General features: G+C 40.1%; 1 protein-coding gene across 2 annotated transcripts in view; it reads left to right on the forward strand.

The window, feature by feature from the left end:
- The window catches only part of RSU1 (Ras suppressor protein 1), a 94,009-nt gene that overhangs the window by 6,949 nt on the left and 65,302 nt on the right, over positions 1–21,758 (forward strand). For both annotated transcript variants that reach the window (XM_032182881.1, XM_032182880.1), the window contains exons 4-7: positions 13,519–13,639; positions 16,674–16,792; positions 18,319–18,401; positions 18,671–18,785. In XM_032182881.1, the coding sequence (XP_032038772.1) occupies positions 13,519–13,639; positions 16,674–16,792; positions 18,319–18,401; positions 18,671–18,785 (438 nt within the window). The remainder of the gene's footprint in view (positions 1–13,518; positions 13,640–16,673; positions 16,793–18,318; positions 18,402–18,670; positions 18,786–21,758) is intronic.

The raw sequence follows: 21,758 nt of genomic DNA on the forward strand, positions 1-21,758 counted from the left end.
CCTATTCCTGACTGTATAGTGTCCTCTAGACTGGTATCTCGCCAGTTTTTGTCCCTATTTAAAAATAAAAAAAAATAAATAAAACCCTCTTACATTTTTGAAGAACTTTTGATTTGCACTGGTCAAATTTATAAATAATTGATGAGTGAGTTCATTGGCGAAGTACGGGGAGGAAAACTGTAAGAATCGTTACTAAACACACAGATCGACCTGTAGTTTAGAAGGTCAAAAGGTTACAAATAGCTGGAAGTGAGCAGCTGTTTCAGGAAAATGTTATGATAAACTCCAGGTTATTGCTGTGTGCTGTCTGGTATCAGCCACTGATGGAGCTGGGATACTGGCTGCCCAGTTTGGTGGCTTTTGTGTTCTTGCAGGGTCACTGCAAGGAGATGCCTGTCTCTGAACTTGAGCTGCCTAAAAATTAAGCAGGTAATTGTATCCTGCCACTGAAACCTTCTCTGCAGCTTTTGGAGGGTTGTGAGCATCTTGAGACAGCAGTTCATTCTGCTCATCTCTGTCTAAAGCCTCCGTGACTAGGTCAGACAAGTCATTCAACGTTGGGCTAAGTGAATTGTACCTAGAGCTGCCAGGCAGAAATTCTCTGCTGCTCATTGTCTGCTCTGGTATCTTCTGAATGACTGTGGGTATGGCACAGGGGTGAAATGGGTTGTAAACATTACTGTCGGCAAGCTTAACCAACATAAGACTTTTTTTTTTTTAATTGTACAACTTTTGAAGCTAATAAACTTTCAAGAGACTTGATTGTTTCTTCCCTGTGGCACCTTACAAATCTGAAGTGTAGCTGGACCGGCTGGGTATGTCACAGATAGCTGTTGTGCTCTGAGGAAGAGAGGCAGGCTGGATCTCCCGCAGAGAGACTCAGATGAGGGTAAACGTGCCTGTCTGAGAATTAAGCCAGGAGAGGGTTGACATACTTCAGCATAAGTGCCAAAATTATAAGGTAAGTAACCAATCTATATCCTGGTTAGAAGTCTTAGCTGAAGACCTGACTAGGGGAGGAAGAAGATAAGAGGAGTAAGTCAAAGAAGGATACTTTCAGGTTTTCTTTATTCAAGAAAACTCCAGACTAGGCCACTTTTTTCTTTTTAGAAATAGTTTTGGTTTTCAAAATATCGATTTAAGGGTTGCACTACTCTAAATCTGTATTCTATTGAATTTTAAATTGAACTTTAAATTGCTTGAGTTTTAAATTGCTCCTTTCTTCTAAAGTAGCCCTTAGATCAGCAGGCTGCAAGGATACCTGGTCTGTCAGGCAAGGGATTCTGTCAACCTATCTCTGTTTGGGTTTCTTTTATGGGAAGGTAAAACCACTGCTTCTCCTGAGAAGTAACTCGTCAAGTCTGAAGCTTCCTATTCTTTCAAACTGATGTAAACACTTAAATAGACAGCACACATTTTAAAAAGGCTAAGTTTCAAGTTTATAGTCTCGTTTTTGACACTGTTGACCTAATCTTTTAAGCTATGTAATTAATTGTCTTAGCAGATTGCTCTTAAAATGGCTAGGAAGCTGGTGGCAGTGACACTTGACATGCTGCACTAAGGTCATATTAGCATCTTCTACTAGTTTTCTGCCATTTAAATGAGTGTTCTGCTTGCTGTTTTTTCTGCTGTTTAGAGTAAATATGTCTATCTGGAAGAAAGAATATATGTAAAAACTGGACATGCATATTTTAATGTAACCATATTTCATATTTTTGCCAGCAAACCATTAGAAGTAAGTGAAGTTTTGTTAACAAGTTTGAAGATAACACCAGTAGATCCATCATACTGCTTAGAAATTTTTTGTGGCATGCTTTTTCAGTAATATTTTTAGTACTTCATTCATGCTGCTGGTGCTTGTGCATTTACCTCTCTGTAAATCGTTCTCTGTTAGAAGTACTCAAATCCACACTGATTTTTCTGGAGGATATTAGACTGGATGTTTTCCAGCTGCCCGGTGCTGTGCTAATGCAGGAGTCTTGAACTGGCTGCCTCTGCTCCAGGTAACTTACGAAAGAGTTGCAATCATGCTTTTGCTGCTTGATGAGAACCTTTTTCTTGCAGAACAGCCTCAAAATGGGAAGCAAAACTCTAGGGGAAGCTGAATAGCTGTTCCTGCAGCTCTGTTGAACCAGTTGCTGTGTGAGTGACAAACCTGGAATGATTCCATTTTGGGGTCTCTTGTGACAAACCAGTTGAAAGCAGAGGGAGAAAGCAAGTACTTCTCTTTTTTTTTTCCTTAACTTAGACATATGGGCCAGTGTGCCCATATGTTACATTGGGAGTTTTTTGTTCCATCATTTAAAGCCAAACCATCTATCTGCTGTACAGCTGAGAAGCAGAATTGAGGAGTCATGCTTGTGCTGTCTGCCTGTATGGGTTTTCTGGTCTGACCCTGGTATCTCTTGAACCCGTTGGCTGACACCAAAGTAAAATGGCATAAAAGTCCTGACAAGTATTCCCCAAATCTGTGTCAACCAGTGGGTGAATGATGGAGTCCTTCAGTGTGACACATTAATTTGGGTGGGTGCGCCCAAGTTGTCTTTGTTCCCTAACGTTTGTTGGGAGCTGGGGACATAGAGGTGTCACTATCCGTGTGCAGGGGGATAGCTAACAGAGCACAGGTGGTGGCAGGGATTGAGACAGGCGTGTTAGAGGGGGAAGAAGGGGGCTGGAGCCACAGGATAGGCTTTTGTGGAACCATGCCTGAGCAGGCTGGCCAGGCACAAACACTGTTCTCACATCTGTGTTCTAACTTGTTATGGTACCCAGACAAAACAAACTTTGTGCTACATCGCTCAAAGCGAAAGCTTGTGATTTCGCAGCAGTTCTCGGAGGCCGTTGTTAGGAATTAAAGAATAAGGAGGTGTCCAGGGGAGCCCTGGCTGGGGAGAGGACGCATGCTGCCAAGGCTGGGCATCTTTTCTCTTCTGTGACTCCACCTGTGTCATTTCATGCAGAATGTTTTGGAGCTATGCGAGGGAAGAATATAACACGTGAGTGAGCATGACATTATTTTTATGCAGCTGGGAATAAAGTGTGTGTATCACTTTGTGATTTGGGCTTAAATTTTTTAAAGATTGTTTGTACTAGAACACAGAACGGCCACCTCCAGGAAATGGTGCCTCTGCAGGCGAGAGTGAAAGGCAGCAGGACAGACCAGGACTTTGCGTTTTGGTCCCTTTGTGCCAGTATGTTGGTGAGCGAACGATAATTGGGGTAAAATTAGCAATAAAGGAACTTCCTTATTCAAAGGAAACACCTAAGATGGCATGTATGCTATGGCTTCAGTCTCATCTGACTGTTTTTCTTGCAGAGCAGCATTTGTGATCTGTTTTGTCATTAAGTATGAAATGGTAATGAAACTTCTGGACTCAGATAGCTAGACTAACTCCATGTACTCTTCAACTACTTACAGCGTATACACAATTTCACATCCTAGTATAATCACATTTATATCCCTACTGGTATGGTGATGAAAGTAAACAATTAAAACCCTTGTACTGCATCATGAATAGGAAGTGTGCTTGGGGAGCTTTCAGACACTCGGCTTAACCACAGTCTGATCCAGGAGAGCACAGAGGGAGACCCATGCTGGGAAAGCATGTAGGGTGTTAAAGGTTACTTCTTCACTGACAACAGATCCAAGTGCTGGTCATCACTGTGTGCACAAGTATTGTGCTGCCATCTTGACATGTCTTATTTTCACTTATTTTAGGGATACACTGCAAGTTTTTGATGACTTGTAACTGCTGTAACAATTACCTGACATAGCTACCTGATGGATTAATTGGCTCTGTAATCAGTTGGGTAGTTTATTCAGAGGTTCTGGCTTCTGTATTGTTACGCTTGGAGCTTGTGACTCTGTGGTTTGACCATTAGAGGTCACTGTTTGAGTATCTTTAGCTCTTTCTTTCATGGAAAGAATTCTTCCTGCTAGCAATTCAGTCTGACTTGTAGGTAGTCGTGAACAGTAGCTTAGGTTTGCTCTTCTCCTCGTTCTCCTTAACCTCAGATGATCCCGTGCTTCCCAGCTTTACCATATTCTTCTGCCATATTGAAATGACCTCAGGAGGTGTCTGTTACTCATAGCTTGCTCCTGAATATTTTTTCTATCCTTCTGCTCTCATTCTCTGATCCTATGCCCAGTATTATTACATGACTAAATGATGAGAGATTAGGAGCAACTGTTTTGCTTGAGAAATCTCCCACGTACTACCTGAGGTCACATTCTCTGTCCCCCTATCCCTTTTCTCTGAGCTGCTGCCTGTTACCGTCCTTTGCTCTTTCCTCACCTCTGCTTCTTCCTTGATACTCAAGTGCAATTCTTAACTCGTTCTTAGTCCCTTCCTTTTTGTGAGGTGGTCCATTAGCTTTTTGCTGCTGGTTCCTGTTTCCATACCTGAATTTTATTCTTGAATCAACTTTCAGATCCGGCTGGAACAGATTTTCTCATCAATCCTGTTCCTTAGCCTGATAGTTGCCCTTTAACATTCTTGTGCGTTTTGTCTTCCAGCAGACCAATCATCCTGTGGTTCAAAACTTCTCTCCTTTTCTTTATGCTGCTCACTCCGCTTACTGCTTCTTTGCAGGTGTCTCCCACTGGCGTTGCCTGGTGCTTTATGTTTTGCCTGATATTAAGTGACTTCTATCCCTCCCAGACCTCAGGAGGGAAGTGGATGTCCGTGTACTCCTTATTTGTTGCTTCATTTGTTCTCCTCTGCTTTGGTTCTGCCTCTGCTTCCTTCTGGCACATTATTCATGCTGTTGTAGTGGCGTGATACACCTCAAAAGGGTGCAAGCGAGCTGCTGGTGGAGTGAAACTATGACTGGGTCCAAAACATAAGACTTCTGCTTGAGATAACGGCCTCTCAGCCGTGTTTCAGACGGTGCTTTAAATTAACTGCAAGCCTTTCATTTCAGTTTGTATATCATTCCTGTACCTGATGCAGAGATCTCTGAAGGGAGATCTATGAAAGCATGCACAGGGGGAGATGAGAAGGAGGGAAAAGGAGATCCCTTTGCGTATGCCTGACTAAATTCATGACATCTGAGTTCTGCTCAAATGTTTAGATGAAATACCTTGTTAGCTTTTTGCTTTTCTCCCTGAAGGGGGGGAAGATTGAAAGAAGCCTTGGTTCTGAGAAAGTACAGATGGTAGAGCAATTCAGCTTTAAATAACATAAGCTTTGTTTTTTAAGAAGCTTTGGGAGAATGAAGCAGAAGAATTTGTGAAGGATTATTGCTCTGTAATGGTATAAAGAACGCATCACGAAATTTCCCCGATTCAAAGCAAATAGTTATATGTTGTGATGCATAGAGACAGTCAGCTTTGCATCACAAGTCAACGTGCAAACTGTATACAGCACCAGACACAAATAAGTCGTCTCTGACAGTTCTTCAGAAGTTGTAGTGCTCTTTTCTTATTGAAACATAACTGTTGCAATTTTATTTCTTCTAAGTCTCAACACTTTCTGATGTTTCAGTACAAATTTCGTGTGCCTTAACTTCTCCCCCAATGGTTTAAAATATCTGTAATGTTTTTTGTGGAAGCCCACGTAAACTGATTCTTCACATGTTTGTACAGGTTGTAATCTAAAATTGTTAGAAATCCCCTTGTCAAAATAGACTGTTTTGAAACTGGCATCCTAAAAGGTAGGGTGTTTTGCTCACATGAACTGACTTCATCAAAGAGCTTAATTTTGTACCATCTTAAAGAGCTTGCTGTCAAACAAACTGGATTTTTTTTGTTGTTGCTGATACTAAAGGAAGGAGGTAAGAAGAGGTAGTATAGATCGAGGGGAAAATGGAAATAGTTCTGTATACTTGTTCTTGATCTGTGTTCTGTGTGTTCTGCTTCTGCCAGTAATCAGGGGTGTTGTTTTGAAGTGTATAATGATACAGCATTTCTCCTCACACTGCTGTTTGGCCTCTTCTCTTACTCTGTTCCAGTGGTGTCCTTTGGCAAAAAATGCTGCAGAGTAAAATAATTCTTACAGTAAAATAGTTTCTTGTTCTTTATCTGAGGAAGAGTAATTTGTGGTAACATGGTTTATTCTGTCTGTTAGGAATATCTGCTGTAGCTGAAAATGAAAAAAGGGATCAGCTAATGTAGAGACCTAGAGAAAGGAGTGGCTTTTAGTACTGTTTTGTGTGTGTAGGGAGCCCACACCAGGAAGGAGTTTAATTCATTTCCAGCTCTAAGGGCTGCAATAAGAAAATCATGTGTAAATACATATGCTGACCTTGCTTTTAAACACTGAGCGTGTTTACTGCTGCCTCTCCCTTTGTGTGTGTTTAGAGGACGGGCTGGTCTCTGATAAAAGTGTCAGCAAGGCAGTCTACGTGATGCTGAATGGAGAAAAACTCAGGTGATTCAAGGAGCAGTGAAAAACAGACCTGAAAAAGCTCTTAAAAGCATTTTGGTGATAAAAATGGTGTAAAAAATACTAACTGTCCAATAAAGAAAAGTGAAAATGATGGGCTACTTGCTAGGCGCTCTTGCAGTGAGAGCAGAGCTTTATAAACAAGCACTGCTAAGCATGGAGGTGTATGGATATTCCTGAGTGAGAAGCTGAAGAGACCTTGACCTCGAAGTTACAACCTTTTAGTGTCTATTCAAGACCTGATATTCAGAGCATCTCTGGTAAGTCTCTCAACTGTGGAAAACATCTTAAATAGAAGATGGATGTAAAGAGAATGGTGAGGGAGGGCAAGTTCAAAAGTGCTCAACTTGATGGGCTGTACTCTTCAATTTTTTGCATGTTTTTTTTTTTTTTTTTTTTCTCCTGATGTCAAAGTAAGATAGGAGAGCTTTTTGGCTGAATTGTGCACTCCTCATAAAACAATTACTTAAGGCTGAAAAGGCTGTGGTCCACTACAGTACTTGCATGTCAAGCTAATTCAGAAAGCTTGGCTAACGCTTTACTTCAGGATGTGGAAAAGTGAGGGGGCATGCTTATATCCAGTTTTATACCCATGCACACTCAGCCTGTACTTAATACTTTAAAATCAGCTATCAAAAATCAGATTTTTGTGAACTATTTTGATGTGGTTTCAGTTCTTTACTCTTACGTGGTTAATTTTCAATTTAGTAATCCCTTCCTAACCTCAGTCCCTGTAGGATTTCTCTCCAAACTCTTAAGTGCATCCCAAGCATTCATCTCAAAGAACAGAGTTTGTCCTTTGTTTGTACCAGATGTCACTTCATTTGCAATCTCTTCTCTGCCTTTGTTGTGCTCACAGCACTTCTCCTTAGTCTCTGGCTTCTAAATTAAATCTGTTTATTGATAAATTGCTTTGTTAGCACAGTATCACATCAGTAAGCTATGGTATAATTTAAACATGTTAATAAGAGCATTTCCATAACTGCAGTGCTTCCTTGGTTAACTGCAAAAAAGAAATCTGCTTTCTGGAAAGAGCTAAAGCTTAAGGAGACAGATTTGTTCAGTGTTTTTAGTGTGCGGAAGGTTAGTATCCATCTTTAGAAGAATGTGGAGGAAGGGCAAAAGGGGAAAACTTGAACTACATAATGTGTAAATTAAGTACTGAATGCTTCGCTTGGGATAAGGATTCTCCAGTTAGCTGCCAAGTATGATATCAGCATGCCTATGAATATTTAAAAGGAAAACTGTTGTGTTCTCCCTCTGCTAATTCCTCTTTCATTTTGGTGACTCTGATTGCTTCTCCCTCAGTATAACAGAACCCTTGTCAAATTAATCTAAACATGACTCCCGCTCGAGGAGTACAGTTATATTCGATGCACAGAATGCATTATATATTTAGTATTCTAAATTCTTCCTCCCCCGTGAAATGTGAGTAACATTTCATGTCTCTGTGACCTTTACTCCAAGGGATCCATGCTCATGAAGAGTTCCTGTTGACGCTGACTGGAGAAGCAACAGTCTGCAGCCCTGGGCTTATGATGCTGTAACCCACAGTGTTTCGCTCTAGGTGTAAAAAGTAAATTCTTGTGTTTGGCAAGAAAACCCTGCCTGGGATCTGCTCTGGCCTGATGGCATACTCAAATTCCATATCGAATTCTCTTTACTTTGCATTACTCTTGACCTGTTTATAGATGGGACAGTTTAATGAGAGACTGGTGTAGTCTTCTGAATCTGTTTTCTGACAAGTAGTAAGTACTATTTTAATAGCTCTTCTGGATAAATATTCCCTTAGAACCTTTAGAGGTTCGGAATACCAGTGAACGTCATGTTCCTGGGTACTGCTTAATTAGCTCGTTAACTAGAGAAACATTCTGGGAAAAGAAAAAAAAACAACAGGGATTCTGCAGCTTGAAGTTTCTGAAGATGAAAGTGCCAAATAAAATAATCTGAAGTAATTAAAATCCTTATTTCACTTCATGTCTGATTCAAAACCCATTGAATTCAATGAGCGATTTCCTGTTAACTTTGAATCATCTTTATTGAGATTACTGGCACACACTTTTATGAATAGCCAGGTGTTACAGATACTGTTTTCCAAGCAGCAGTGAGAAAATGTTTGTTCTGAACATTCAGTGTTAACATAGAAATGAGTTGAAATGTTTGTCTCCGTGTACATACCATGTGCTCCCCTGATGGAGGCCTGTATTTGCACCAGATCCCTCTCACGGAGGCCTGTGTTTTCCTTCGTCCAGTTGGGTGCTGGATTGGGTTTTGTTACTTTTTTATCTCAGCTTCTTTGTCTAAATGGAAAAGGAAGAATGTTCTCATTTACAAGTTAAAACTAAAATAGAGATCTTCATCTGGATCTTCTATTAAGAAACCCTTCAGAAATGTATGATGTAATGTCAGTACCTACTAAATACAAAAACCAGGCTACACTGCACCTCATAGATGAAAAGCAAAGGGGGGCTTAAACTCGCAAACACCTGAGTTGGTTTACTTTTAAAGCTGTGAGGATTTTTACTGTTTTCCAGTGCTTCATATAAGCTTGAAGTGAAATAATCCTGGAGCTCACTTGCAGAAATAGACTTATCAGAAAGCCTGCTCACTTTCAGCTGTGAAGGGCACTGCCACCACAGAAACTTATCAAAACCTAGATCAATGACAGAAGAGTGACAGAGGAAATGGGGGGAAAATTGCACCTGCTTTTCTCCTTTTCCTTTTTTATTCTGTTCTTTCTCCTTTGGCAGGGGTTGGGAATACAAGAAGAGCCGGATCAAAATGTCAGTGCTAAGTAATGGCACAAAATGCATTTGATTCCCTGCTTTACTGGAAAGGGTTACATCCAAGACGTGTGCATCTCCAAACTGCTTTAACTGATTTAAATGCTCCTAGCATAGCTTTGAGGAGCATAGCTAAAAGGTCCATCTAAACCAGTGTCTGTTCTCCAACAGAGGGCAACATCAGACTTCTAGCAGAGAGGAGGAATGCTAGATGTCTGGTGAGGGCTCCTGGCTCACTGTGTGGGGAGGGAACTGAGGTCCAGATCCAGGATGCTCGATGTGGAGCTATGTAAGTGCTGAATAGTAGGGTTTAACCCTTCATACATGTGTTTCAGAAATCATATCAGAGCTGTAAAACGGCTGCTTCTTATGTAGGAATAATATTTGACAACTTGCCTTGAGTGAAAATCTGCTCTGAAGAGAGTCTCTTTTTCATTCCTAAAGAATTGCCACTGACTTCAGGGTGAAACAGAGCCTGTTTGTTCTTAAACTCTTTGAAGTATAACAAGTTGCCAATTCTTATTTGCAGGAGCATGAAGAAAGTCGTCTTATTGCTTTGTGCGCAGCCTGTAGACTTTCCCTCTCAACCAAGCTCTTGAAATCAAGGTGAAGTCTATAGCTGTCACAGTGAATCACTGTATGCAATTCCTAGTATCGAGCGAGGGGAAGGAAGCTGCTTCTGGCCTTGTGAAGTGAGTCTTCATATGAATGGGGCTTCATGATGTGACTGAAGCCTCACAGGAGAATGCAAAGGCATGGGGCTGCCAAGTTTTACTAGCATTTGCTGAGGAGGAGTTTAGTTGTTAATGACACTGGGCAGCAGATGCTCTTGGAAGAGTTGTTAAGACACTGTGGATCTTACTGTAAATATGTGGGTGAAGGGAACCGGGATGCTGACAGTTCATTCTCACAGCTCATCATGAGAAGGTGACTCGAGTGGAATTGGGTATTGCCAGAACATGAATTTCTTGGTATTTGGCAGTCTGCTCTATATCTGGGAAGATTTTTGCAACTCAACTGTGGGAAGATGGTGGGGATGCATTTAGTCATGTAAAGTTCAGACCAAAGAACGCTGTATGCCTCGTCAACCTTTCCTGAGCATTGCTGGGCTGCTGCACCTGTGCAGTTTAGCTACAAGAGCAGTACAGGAATTAATTTCAGGCTTCTGCTCTTAGAGTCCATAAAGCATTCCCCATGTTACAAAGCAGTCTGAACCGTTGAATCAGAAAATAAGCCACTGTAGGGAGAAGTCTTCTCTCCCTTTCCTCCGGCCTTGTCTTGTGCTACTTTCTCTCATTTCCTTCTCATGAGATACCTCAAGCCCCTTCACCCAAACAAACAAACAAAACCAGTTGTGGATGGGGGCTTTGTTTTGATTTAACAGGTTGACACAAAGCATTTCATCTAAATACTTCGCTAAATATTCAGTCTTTCCCATAATCTGCTTACCCGTGCAGCTTTTAGTATGGCTTGTAGAAAAATAATAATGGCAAGTATAACGGAGTAGCATCCTAAGAGTGATTCACAACATGAAATTCGGTGTGTGGGAATTACACAGATAGATCAGAAACCTAGCAGGCAGCGTGCAAGGGTACAGCTTCTGTCGTTCGCTAGGGACACTTACTCACACCCATACCCTGACTAAAGAAAACTAAATTAAAAATCTCTGATGAACTAGCCACTGGAAGTTAAGTTTTCCCCTGTGCTTGCAAGTGGGATGAGTGGATAGGATTCGAGACTGCAGCTGTGTAATAACCCATTTAAACTGGTTCTGTCTGATGCTGTAACCTTCAACGCAAGCACAGCCTTAGTCAACAAGTCTCTGGAAACCATTTTCTTCCTACTTTAATGTTTAGATGCCATATATTCCCAGGTAGTTTTATGTCTTCTTTTGTTTTTCTTTAAATCAAGACTTTTAAAGACTGTTCACTTTCTTCCTTGAACTGATTCCTCCCCTGCACAATCTCCTAGCTTAAGTCAGAAGTGATACACAAGTGTAGTTTATTCTTAATGGGAAAACAAGTTATTTTGGACAGGTTTTTGAAGGGGCAGATCCACTAGAGCGTTGTCTTTAGTTCAAGGCAGCTCCATAACTCTGTCAGGCCACGTGGAGGGCACTTGGTTCTGTCCTGTTGCAGTCTGTTCAGGGATGCAGCGTGGTTCTGCTGCTGCTCTGTGGTACAGAAGGTCCTTGGGTAGCTAAATCCATTGTGAACAGGACTGACTAAATGGAAGGAGTCTATTAACCAGCACTGATTCAACTGAAACACATCTCAGGTATAGTTGGCTGGCTTCACGTGAGAGCAGCGCTAAGAAATTGTCTCCATAGTCTGACAGTTTTTGTAGTCTGGTCTCACACCAAGATCAGAAAAGTTTTATGGGGTTCCTGTCTTTGTAATAATGTTCTTAACGTAAGATGTATTTTCTCTTAGTTGGCTTGGAGAACTTTCAGCATCTTGGAAAATGGCTTTTTAATTCCTTGGTCATTTTGTGATGCTTTTCAGCCTGGACAGTTGAAATACAGAAGTGATACATAGGCTGCTGATCTGAATTTAGGTTTGGTAAGTCTGGGCTCCTGGATGTGATGGGGCTGTTGTGTTCCAACAACCTTGCTCTGTGTTACGCCTAGCACAGATTGTGTTATGTTGAACTGATTTTTCTAGAAGACTGAAATCTCTCATACTATCAAAAAGGTCAAAAATTTCAGACCATTTTTTTATTAATTATATCAGCAGTACAACTAAAGGAGAATTGTGTTTGGTCTCTGAATTGTTTACGCTTTGTGACTGAACTAAAAAGTGTATTTGCTAATACTTCTGTTTCCTAGTCTTGCATAAACACAGCATCTCTTTGAAAAGAGCAGAAACATGGCTTGCCAGTCCATTGCATCTCATCAAAGTCAAATTACAAAGTCTAATTTCTGAAAGGAAAACATTTTAATAGTGGTAATTACTGTTCTGGTGAAATATTGAGGCTGGAAACAGCTGAATTATGTCAATTAAAATCCTCAGTTAACTTCTGTTGGGGAATAATGTACTACAATGGTAGTGGTACATTACCCTTGCCTTTCTGAAAGCACATAATTCTTGCCATCATTGAGTTACCAACACACATGGACCGGTTGGAATATACCACAAGGGGAGGGCTTTTAAATACTAAGATTTGCCTTAATGACTTTCTTAAAAAAAAAAAAAAAAAAAAAAAAGTATATTAAAAATCTCCTGCAATGAATATGGCCCTCAACAGTAATATTTATATAGTGTAATTAGAGTGTTTGTTAGGGATCCCATTATTGTGAACAATGTAATTATGCTTATAATCTAGTAAATGTGACACACTGTAATGTTCTGCTTTGTAAACATTATTGACTGCGTTTTAAGACTGAGATCGCCTCATGCCAACAAATAAAAGAAAATCATGGCTTCATAAAAAAAACTTCTAATTATTTAGATGTGCACTTTGCGGGTTCCTGGTGTGGTTGAGGTTAAGACTGAACCAAGGTGAATATTGAACACAGGTGCACACTTCAGTGCAGGCTATTTCCCAGCCTCCTTTTGTGTAAATTTCAGCTGCGTGTTTAGGTTTTTACTAAATTTAAGGGGGAGAGGGTGCAAATATGAACAGCTTTTTAACCTCACCTGCACAGGCACATCCATATTGTGCTTCTGCCTAATTTTGTGTATTTCTAGATAAGCAGGTATTGATTTGTGGCCAATCTAATGTAACCATGTATGTGTATTGAACAGTTATTCACTCATGAGAAGTAATCAAAAATGGGCTTGGTTGAACAGTTCATCTTTGAAGGATGAAGTTAAATTTCTGCAATCATTGTTGAATATTAACAGATGGGAACTTGGATGCTAGATTATTTAAGCAGTAAGCAGAATGAGGCATCGCTCAGAATGAGGCTTTGTTTAAAGACCAAACTGCTTGGACCATCTATTTTTTGACTCAGATAAAGGAATGTTCCAAATCTCTGGGGCTCTACTCTTCTGAGACCTGTGCGTGCTATACAGATGCCAAGGAAGGCTAGTTTATTTTCGCTAGTCTGTGAGGACATTTGTTGCATTTGTTTCTCTCATCTCTGGCCTTATCGTAAGATATTTTGACTATCAAAACTAGTAGTAATTTTCTGAAGAGTACAAAGTGATTGCTGTCAGCAGTGAGAACTGATTCCAGATAGGAGGCTTCTTTAATACGGATTTTGCTTTCGTTGCAATAGCTGTTAGATGCTGTTTCTACTGTCAGCAGCTATACAAACAGAACAAAAGACAGGTGCTAGCAGAGCATTTGTAGTCTATGTAGCTTGCTCTAACTGCAATATCTTACTGTGAAAACTTTTTTCACAGCTGTGCCAGCAAACATCGCAGACCTGAGAAATATAGAAGTGCTCAACTTTTTCAACAACCAGATTGAGGAACTGCCTACACAGATTAGCAGCCTTCAGAAGCTCAAACACCTGAATCTTGGGTGCGTATCTTAATGCTAAAATTTGCTGTAATGGAGGTGCTGTCAAAAACTGTCACAACTGAACTTAGAATTTCTTATTTTTTTGTATTAAAGTTTTTTTTCAAAGTGTTTGTGATGATAACTCAGCAGTTACAGCTCAAGAGTGTTTAGCGAGTGTCCTGGATGATCAGATACTTAAGAGTGATCAAGTAGTTATTCTGATATACTGATAACCCTCTAAGGGCAACAGCAACTCACATTCATGTAATACAGAAGCCAATCTTAACAAGTATTGAATTTTACTTTCCTAACAGCTGTTACTTAATTTTGTGGATGCTGTGTAAGAGTTCTATGCTCTGTTTAAAAAAAAATAATAAAATTCAGCATTTTTAAAAATTTTTTATATGTTAGTTTGGGACTTTAGTTCCAAAGTCGCAACTTTTTAATTAAAGAAGCTTCATTTTTTTTTAATTAAATCTCTAAAGAAGCACCAAATCTGTATTAAATACGATATGTATTAAATTCAGAGGTAGTACTTACTGAACTTCAGTCTGAGGCATTCCTGTCAAGTGTTCAGATACCACGTTCAAGTAGAATTGGTGATACTTTAGTTACAATTATAGTAACAGACGGCTTCCTTGAATTATTAAGAAAATAAACCTGAACCACAGAACTTTCCTGAACTAATTGGACACAAAATATAGCTACTTAAGAAAGCATTGATGGGGGAAACTTTAATTTTATAGTCTTCTCAGGGAAAGAATGTTTATATTATAAATTCAACACATTTATAATACATTATCTCAAGATTTTGTTTTTTTACTATTGGAAATACCAAATGACTTTGACTAGGCAGTAAGTATCCTGCTTTAGATGCTTTTATAAAGTGCTGATAATTGAATTGAATCCTGAACTGTTGGAATGTAAATAAACATGTTCAAGTTGATCTGTCTTCTATGGTCTTTATTTGGTCACTTTAGATCTCTAGCGTGCTCAAATTCAAATAGTGGTCTTCACTTTTTTCCCCATTTATGTAGTGTGCGAGTCCACTTGGGGTTAAGACCAGGAGGCGCCTTGGAACACTGTGCTACTTATCAACTGGCTTAGGTCTGGAACCATGGCATCTGCAGTCATGGGATCTCCTGAGTTGGAAGGGATCCACAGGGATCTTGTAGATTAAATGCTATTCCTTCTTAATCCCCTCCTGACCCACAATCTTCCAGGCATAATTTACATCCCCAGGTAGAGCTCTGCAAAATGGGTTCTGCTTCAGAAGTGCCTATAGGCAATTTAAGGGTAAAATATTATGATGGGTGTGTGATGTAACCCCTTCTCATCTCACATGTACATGCAATGCATCAAAACATCTCTCTAGAAGAGAGGGGAAGTTTGAATAAGAGAGTACATCTGGGAAGATTTTGGTGCAGAAAGGTTGAGAGGTGGGGTAGGAAGTTTCTGGTGAGCATAAGTACTGTACACCTGAGGTATTCCTCCTGTTTGGTACTGCAGTGAAGAAACTTGTGATATTGGGGAACTAGCAGAGGTGGTCAGGATGCTCTGAAGTATAAAAGGATGACTTGTATTTTAGCTAGGACATGGGTCCTAGCTAAAAATACCAAGGTCCAGCTTGCACAGTGGCACACTGAGTGTTTAAGTTGAGCCTGGCACAGTGACACCTCTTTCCCTTTTGCTTTGTGTTTCAGGTGTCACTGGTCAGGATAACAGGCTGCAAGTCTTGTGAGTGCATAAGTATCAGGCATATTTGTAGGGAAGACAAAATGTCTAGCATACAGCTACACAGTTGCCTAATACAAGGGGTGAAAATTGGCTGGCAGGTTGGGTTCAAAGTGTTGTATCAGGCTGGCAGCCAGTCACTAGTGGGATTCTCCAGGCATCCATTTTAGGGCCAGTTCTCTTTAATGTTTTCATGAACGGCTTGGATGCAGGACTTGAAGGTATACTAAGTAAGTTTGTAGATGACACAATTTAGTGAGTGGAGCTGTTGACTCCCTTGAGGGTGGAGAGGCCTTGCAGAGGGCTCTTGACAAATTAAAGGGCTGGGCGGTTACAAACAATAAGAAGTTAACAAGAGCAAGTGACAGATTCTGCACCTGGGAAAGTGCAACCCTGGCTGTAAGTACAGAGTGGGGGACAAGAGGATGGAGAGCAGCCCTGCAGAAAGGGATCTGGGGGCTGTGGTTGAGGCAAGCTGAACATGACCAGCGGTGTGCCCTGGCAGCCACGAGGGCCAGCTGTACCCTGGGGTGCCTCAGGCACAGCATGTCTGGTCAGTGTAGGGGGGGATTGTCCTGCTCTGCTCTGTGCTGGTGTAAGTCCTCCATGAATGTGCAATTTTGGACACAACATATGGAGGACATAAAACTATTAGTGTCCAAAGGAGGTCTATGTAGATGGTGAAGGGTCTGGAGGGGAAGATGTATGAGGAGTGGCTGAGGTTCCTTGGTTTGCTCAGCCCAGAGCAGAGCAGGCTGAGGGGAGGCTTCATGGCGGCCTGCAGCTCCCTCACAAGGGGAGCGGAGGGGCAGGCGCTGAGCTCTGCTCTCTGGGGACAGCGACAGGACCTGAGGGAATGGCATGGAGCTGGGACAGGGGAGGGTCAGGATGGGTTTAGGGCAAGGTTCTGCACCCAGAGGGTGGTTGGACACTGGGACAGGCTCCCCAGGGATGTGGTCACAGCACTGAGCCTGCCGGAGTTCAAGAAGCATTTGGGTAATGCTCTCAGACACAGGGTCTGGTTTTGGGTGGTCCTGTGTAGAGCAAGGGCTTGGATTCTATGATCCTTGTGGGTCCCTTCCAACTTGCGATATTCTGTGATTTGATAATTCGTAGAAAGGTCTGCACTGGAAAAGGCTTCCTTAGTATTTCATAGCATCAAGCACTTCTAAAAGAAAAAAAAAAAGTGAAGCTTGGTGTAGATTACATTTTTAGAAATGAAACTCTTGTTGCCTGTGTTATTCCTACCAGATGACATGCATACTGATGTCATGTTCTGTTTTTGTTTGTTTGTTTTGTTTGCTTTCCTTTTCACCTATAGCATGAACAGATTAAATACCCTGCCAAGGGGCTTTGGCTCTTTACCAGCTCTGGAGGTTCTTGACTTGACTTACAACAACTTAAATGAAAATTCTCTACCTGGAAACTTCTTCTATCTGAGTAAGAAACTTTTTCAAAAACTCTACAAATGTTCATGATATAGTGCTTTGCTTTCTGCAGTTTAAATGTATTTGATGGAGATCAAACTCCAACAGCAATTTCCTGATATTTATGGTTTTCTTCTTTGAATGTGTCTTGAATATTTCTACTTAGCTCAGCAATATTTATCACTGACATCCAGTCAGCTGACACCATTGGACATGAGAAGACTTGGTTAGCAAGGGTATGTCAGTTTTCTTCTGAGTAATATTTCCTTGGGCCCCATGCTGAGTTAAAATTTTGTGGATGTTTACAAGCTTCAGGGAATAATAAACTATTTTGCAAAGCAGTTGTTGTGTTTTAACTCTGAAAACAATTGTGTTCATGATGGTTAATTAGTGAAACAGTTTTAACAGCTTGTGGATGCTATAGTGACCAGTATGTTAAGAACAAACAAAAAACCACTAAGGTTAAAATTGGAACAGAATGGTAGAGCTCAGCTGACCTTTGAAGGTGTTAGGAAACATGGCCACGTGGTTAAAATTAAGATATTGTAATGCATATGTGCAAAAGGGCTGCATTATGGTTGCCTAAGCAACTTGAATTCTGGCACTTTCTGGCTTCCAGCAATTATGCCACCTTACTGGTCTTTTCCATGTGCTGTGCTGAAGTGACTTCAGGCTCAGTGCATAACCAGCGAAAATCATAGGCAAGGGGAGAGGAAGGAATGCTGCAGTCTGAGAAAGATTTTGTGATTGTAACCTGACAGAGGGAAATATTCAGTAAGTTTTATGAAAAATGGTCACATATAATGAAATAAAAAGAGGAGGAGTAAACTGCAGAAGAGAAATAGGGTCTCCTCTCTGTCGGGGAGGAGAGGTTTTGCTGACCTGACAACCTTTCTTCCTGCTGCACCCAACAGTTCTTTGTGGATCTCCATTTTCAATTTTATTTTTTTCCCCTGTCATGCCATGTTTATTCAGTAATAGCCAGCTTACATAGTTGTGCTAGGTCATTTTTTTAACCTTGTGAATTTCATAGACTTAAGTATGGAAATTACAAACTCTACAATTCGAGCCTGTTGTATTACTCTCTTTTAAGGTCTCTTTCCCAGCCTTATGCTGCGCTTTCTGTAGAGCTTAATATAGACGTGTATTTGTCCAAAAAACTCAGGTGATTTTTTTATGTTTGTTTAGGATGCAAATTGTTGTAATAAATGAGAATCAAGGGGGCTAGTAAAGAGTAATGACTCTGTTCTGACAGCTGAGTATTGAGACTGTATGCCAAAACCTGCCAGAGTCTACCATTGTAGAAATTGTTAATTGTGTCAGTCCTTTTGAATATAGATGTTTTCCTGAACTCACCAACAATACAATAAGCCAGTAAATCTAAGTTTGACCTGCTTGTTATTATTGTGAGCCCTGGGTATGTCAAAGGCTTTTCACCAAGTCAGGGTTATTAATCAAACCTGACTCCCTTTTATTGATTAGACCTCAAATGGTTGGGTTATGTGCCACCCTGTTTATATATTGCTATTTAATTTGCAGCCACCCTGCGTGCACTCTATCTAAGTGACAACGATTTTGAAATCCTGCCGCCAGATATTGGGAAGCTCACAAAGTTGCAGATAGTAAGTAATTTATCTAAATTCTTGGAAAATCAATTCACTTTTGCAATGCTTGTAGGAATAGAATCTAGTCAATTTGAGAAGTAGTGGGGTATGTTTGCAGGAATAGACCACTACACCTGGAACTGTTTCTTGTTTATCAGCAGACACTTGTAAATAAATTGGAAGAATTGAGTGTTTAGAAGAAGGGTGGGGGTGAGAGAGTAGAGTTCTGTTCTAGGCTTCTTTAGGGTAACCAAAAATTGTTCTGACTACTTTATGTTCGTTCTTAGCTGAGTCTTAGAGACAATGACCTGATATCACTGCCTAAAGAAATTGGGGAGCTCACTCAGCTTAAAGAACTTCATATCCAGGGAAATCGTCTTACTGTGCTGCCACCAGAACTAGGTAAGATGATCATTTATTTATTTAAATAACATTTATTTAAATAATAACCATGCATTGTCTTTCCTCTGAAATGAAACCACTTCTAAGAAATGATTATGCATGTTATCATTGCTGCTAAGTACTTGCTTTCCCCCAAGAAACACTCACTATCTTACTCCTAATGGTTGTGCAGGAGGGGCCAGAATATGTTGTGTGTTCCGTTTTTTAGATTTTTACATGTTAATGTATTCCTTGTGTATTAGTACACCTGGCTGCCAATCTATGTATAGCATCCTGCTTTATATAATATATAATAAATACAGGGTCTCTTAACCTGTTCTTGTCTCTGACTGGATTTTGGAACACTATTTGGATCAGCAAAAATGTTAAGCAGAAGTAACAGCAGTGTAAGTGGCTTCTTTGTGACTGTTCTTGTAAAAAGGCAGGTTTGGTCAACTCAAGTAAAATATTAGAAGTAAAGAATTAGAAGAATTTTTCTTTTTCTTTTCTTTTTTTTTTTTTTTTCTCTTTCAGTAGCCTATCTTTTTTAGTGATTTTTTTTGAGCTTTTTAAAGCAGTGGAACTGGTGTACAGTAAATGGCCATTACCACAAAGTCCTGTAAATGCTTCTTTTATATATAGTAGGTTTTTTCAACTTAGAAGGTAGAGTTTTTCTTTGAAACTTAAGTATCGATTTTGATGAATTTGCACTGAGATATTCCATTTTATGTGAGAGACATTAACTTCCATAAATGCTGTGTCCATTTGCCCAAGCTAAAATTTGGTTTACGATCTTTTATGACAATCTTTAAGAATATTTTTGTTTGACATAATGTGTTAGTGTTAATTACCTGTTGCTGAAACACCCGTTGCATAAGAATTATTCCTTGTTTCTTGTTATTTTGGGCTGTTATATAGGGATGCTTCCTTGTTTCTATATATATCTTCCAAATACTATTCCTAAAACTAAAAAATATATTGACTGAATTTAGCGTGATAAAGTAAAATTATTTGTTGTCACAGGAACTTGTTTCAACCCATTAAAGTGGCAACTGTGTGCATAAAGGTGGCAGTCTGCAATATATGCTTTTTGTTTCATATAACAAAGGAAAAATGACTGCTTTTCCTCTGAGGTGTGGCAAGAGGTGTGTTTATTTTGACTCTATTTGTTTACTTAATGTGATTTTTTTGCCTGTATCAATGCAGCAGACAATATGATTTTTTTTAATTATTATTTTATTTTTACCACCAGTAGATAAAAGTTGCTGATTTCTTTAATTTCAGATGCTTATTCCATGACACTGAGGTATATGTCCTTGAGCTTTTTCAGTCACATTTATAAAGTCTCTTTAAACTGCAGTCGTATTTGAGAAGTGTGTGGTATCTGTAAATGTACTTTTCTGTAGATTCCTAAATTACAGGCTTGTTTGTTTTTTTTTAAACCAAAAAGTGGAAGTAAAATGCTGGACTGAGTCTAACCACCTTCTGTGGCTAATTAAATGTTCTAAACATGCTGCTGCCTTACAAATATAACAGCAAATCCACTTTAAATGGTTTTTGCTATCATTGTCCAAACCAAATGGAAACTCTTGAAACGAAATTTGTGATGTCTGCTTTGCACTGACCTGCAAAATTCCAGATAGACAAGGGAAGAGTTTTTCCCTTTTAGTTAACGTTTGTTTGCGCTATAGCACACTAGTGTAATCTGGTAGGAAAAGGGCTTGCAATTTTGAACTGCCTGATCAAAATGCAGACAAGATGCATCGACACAGCTACAGTGCTTGTCAGCTCTGTTCTTTATTATTCAACTTCTGTTCTATGAACTATACTTCTCTGCTCACGTCTTAATTTCCCAAATGCATCTCATGGTCTTACCAGAATCCGCACTCCTGATCAGTTGATCTGATTTTGTTGCAGTCTATGTCAAATATTTAAAATAGCTCAAATTTGGGGGTGTATTTCCAAAGACTGTTATACTGAAGTCTAGATTTGTGACTTCTGTAGCTTGGAAGCATATTTTCTGTGCGAAGAAACATTCTGCCTGCTTGTTAGACATCTAGGGAAACATTCAGGGAAGGGAGTTCAGTAAATGGGGCACCAGACTGGGCTTTAGAGGGCTTCTTTGAGACCAAGTGGGAGCAGGCCACATGCAGGCATGAATCTACTGCATGATTAGACAAAGTCACTTCATCTCTGCAGCCCTGTTTTCCCTTTTGCAAATGAGGACAATTTAGGGACTCACGCCTTTGCAGACAGTTTTAAAATCTGCCCATGAGAGGTGGTGTTACACCTAATGAGTGGACTGCTAATTCCATGGGTGCCATTTGTGGAAAAAAGTATTTTAGCTACTGCTTGAGTTCTCCCTCCTAAATTTTTAAAATTGAATTATAATGTAAGAATTATCCAAATACTTTGTGCTGTGCATGTTGAATAAATAGCTTTTCAATGAGCAGGTCCGATTTGCATTAATTGGAGGCACTGCTGGTCCATTTAAAGTAAACAATCTTTCCTCTCTCATTATTGCTTTCTTAATTAAAGGTGCTGAAGGCTTGTGACTGGCTTATGAGTGGTAGTAGCTTGGGCAGTGGTGGGCAACAGTGAGTCATTAGATGGTCATTTACCAGGGAGATGGGCACAGCGTCAACACTCGAATAAAACAGGATATTTGAGTGAGAAGGGTGGGAGTGCAGTAAACCGAACGTAAAAGGTAGGGGAAATAAGTGCAAAAAAAAAAAAAAAAAAAAAGCATGAAGAGTAGGGTATGAGAAGAGGATCACAATTGGGATCACAATTTTGGAACTGAGAGAGAGAGAGCCCCATGCAGCCTGTGTTAATTTCACCTGACATGACAGAGTTGGCGTGAATCAGTCAGAGGCTGGTGCAGATCAGCCTTATCCTCGTCTGCATTTAGCAGAGTACCTGCCATTAATTTAGGCAAAAATTTCTTGCCCAGGAGGAAGTGAGGAGACTGGAACAGTGTATTGGTTCTCGTGG

This window comes from Aythya fuligula, chromosome 2, assembly GCF_009819795.1.
Source record: "Aythya fuligula isolate bAytFul2 chromosome 2, bAytFul2.pri, whole genome shotgun sequence".
In the NCBI taxonomy this organism is placed as follows: Eukaryota; Metazoa; Chordata; class Aves; order Anseriformes; family Anatidae; genus Aythya; species Aythya fuligula.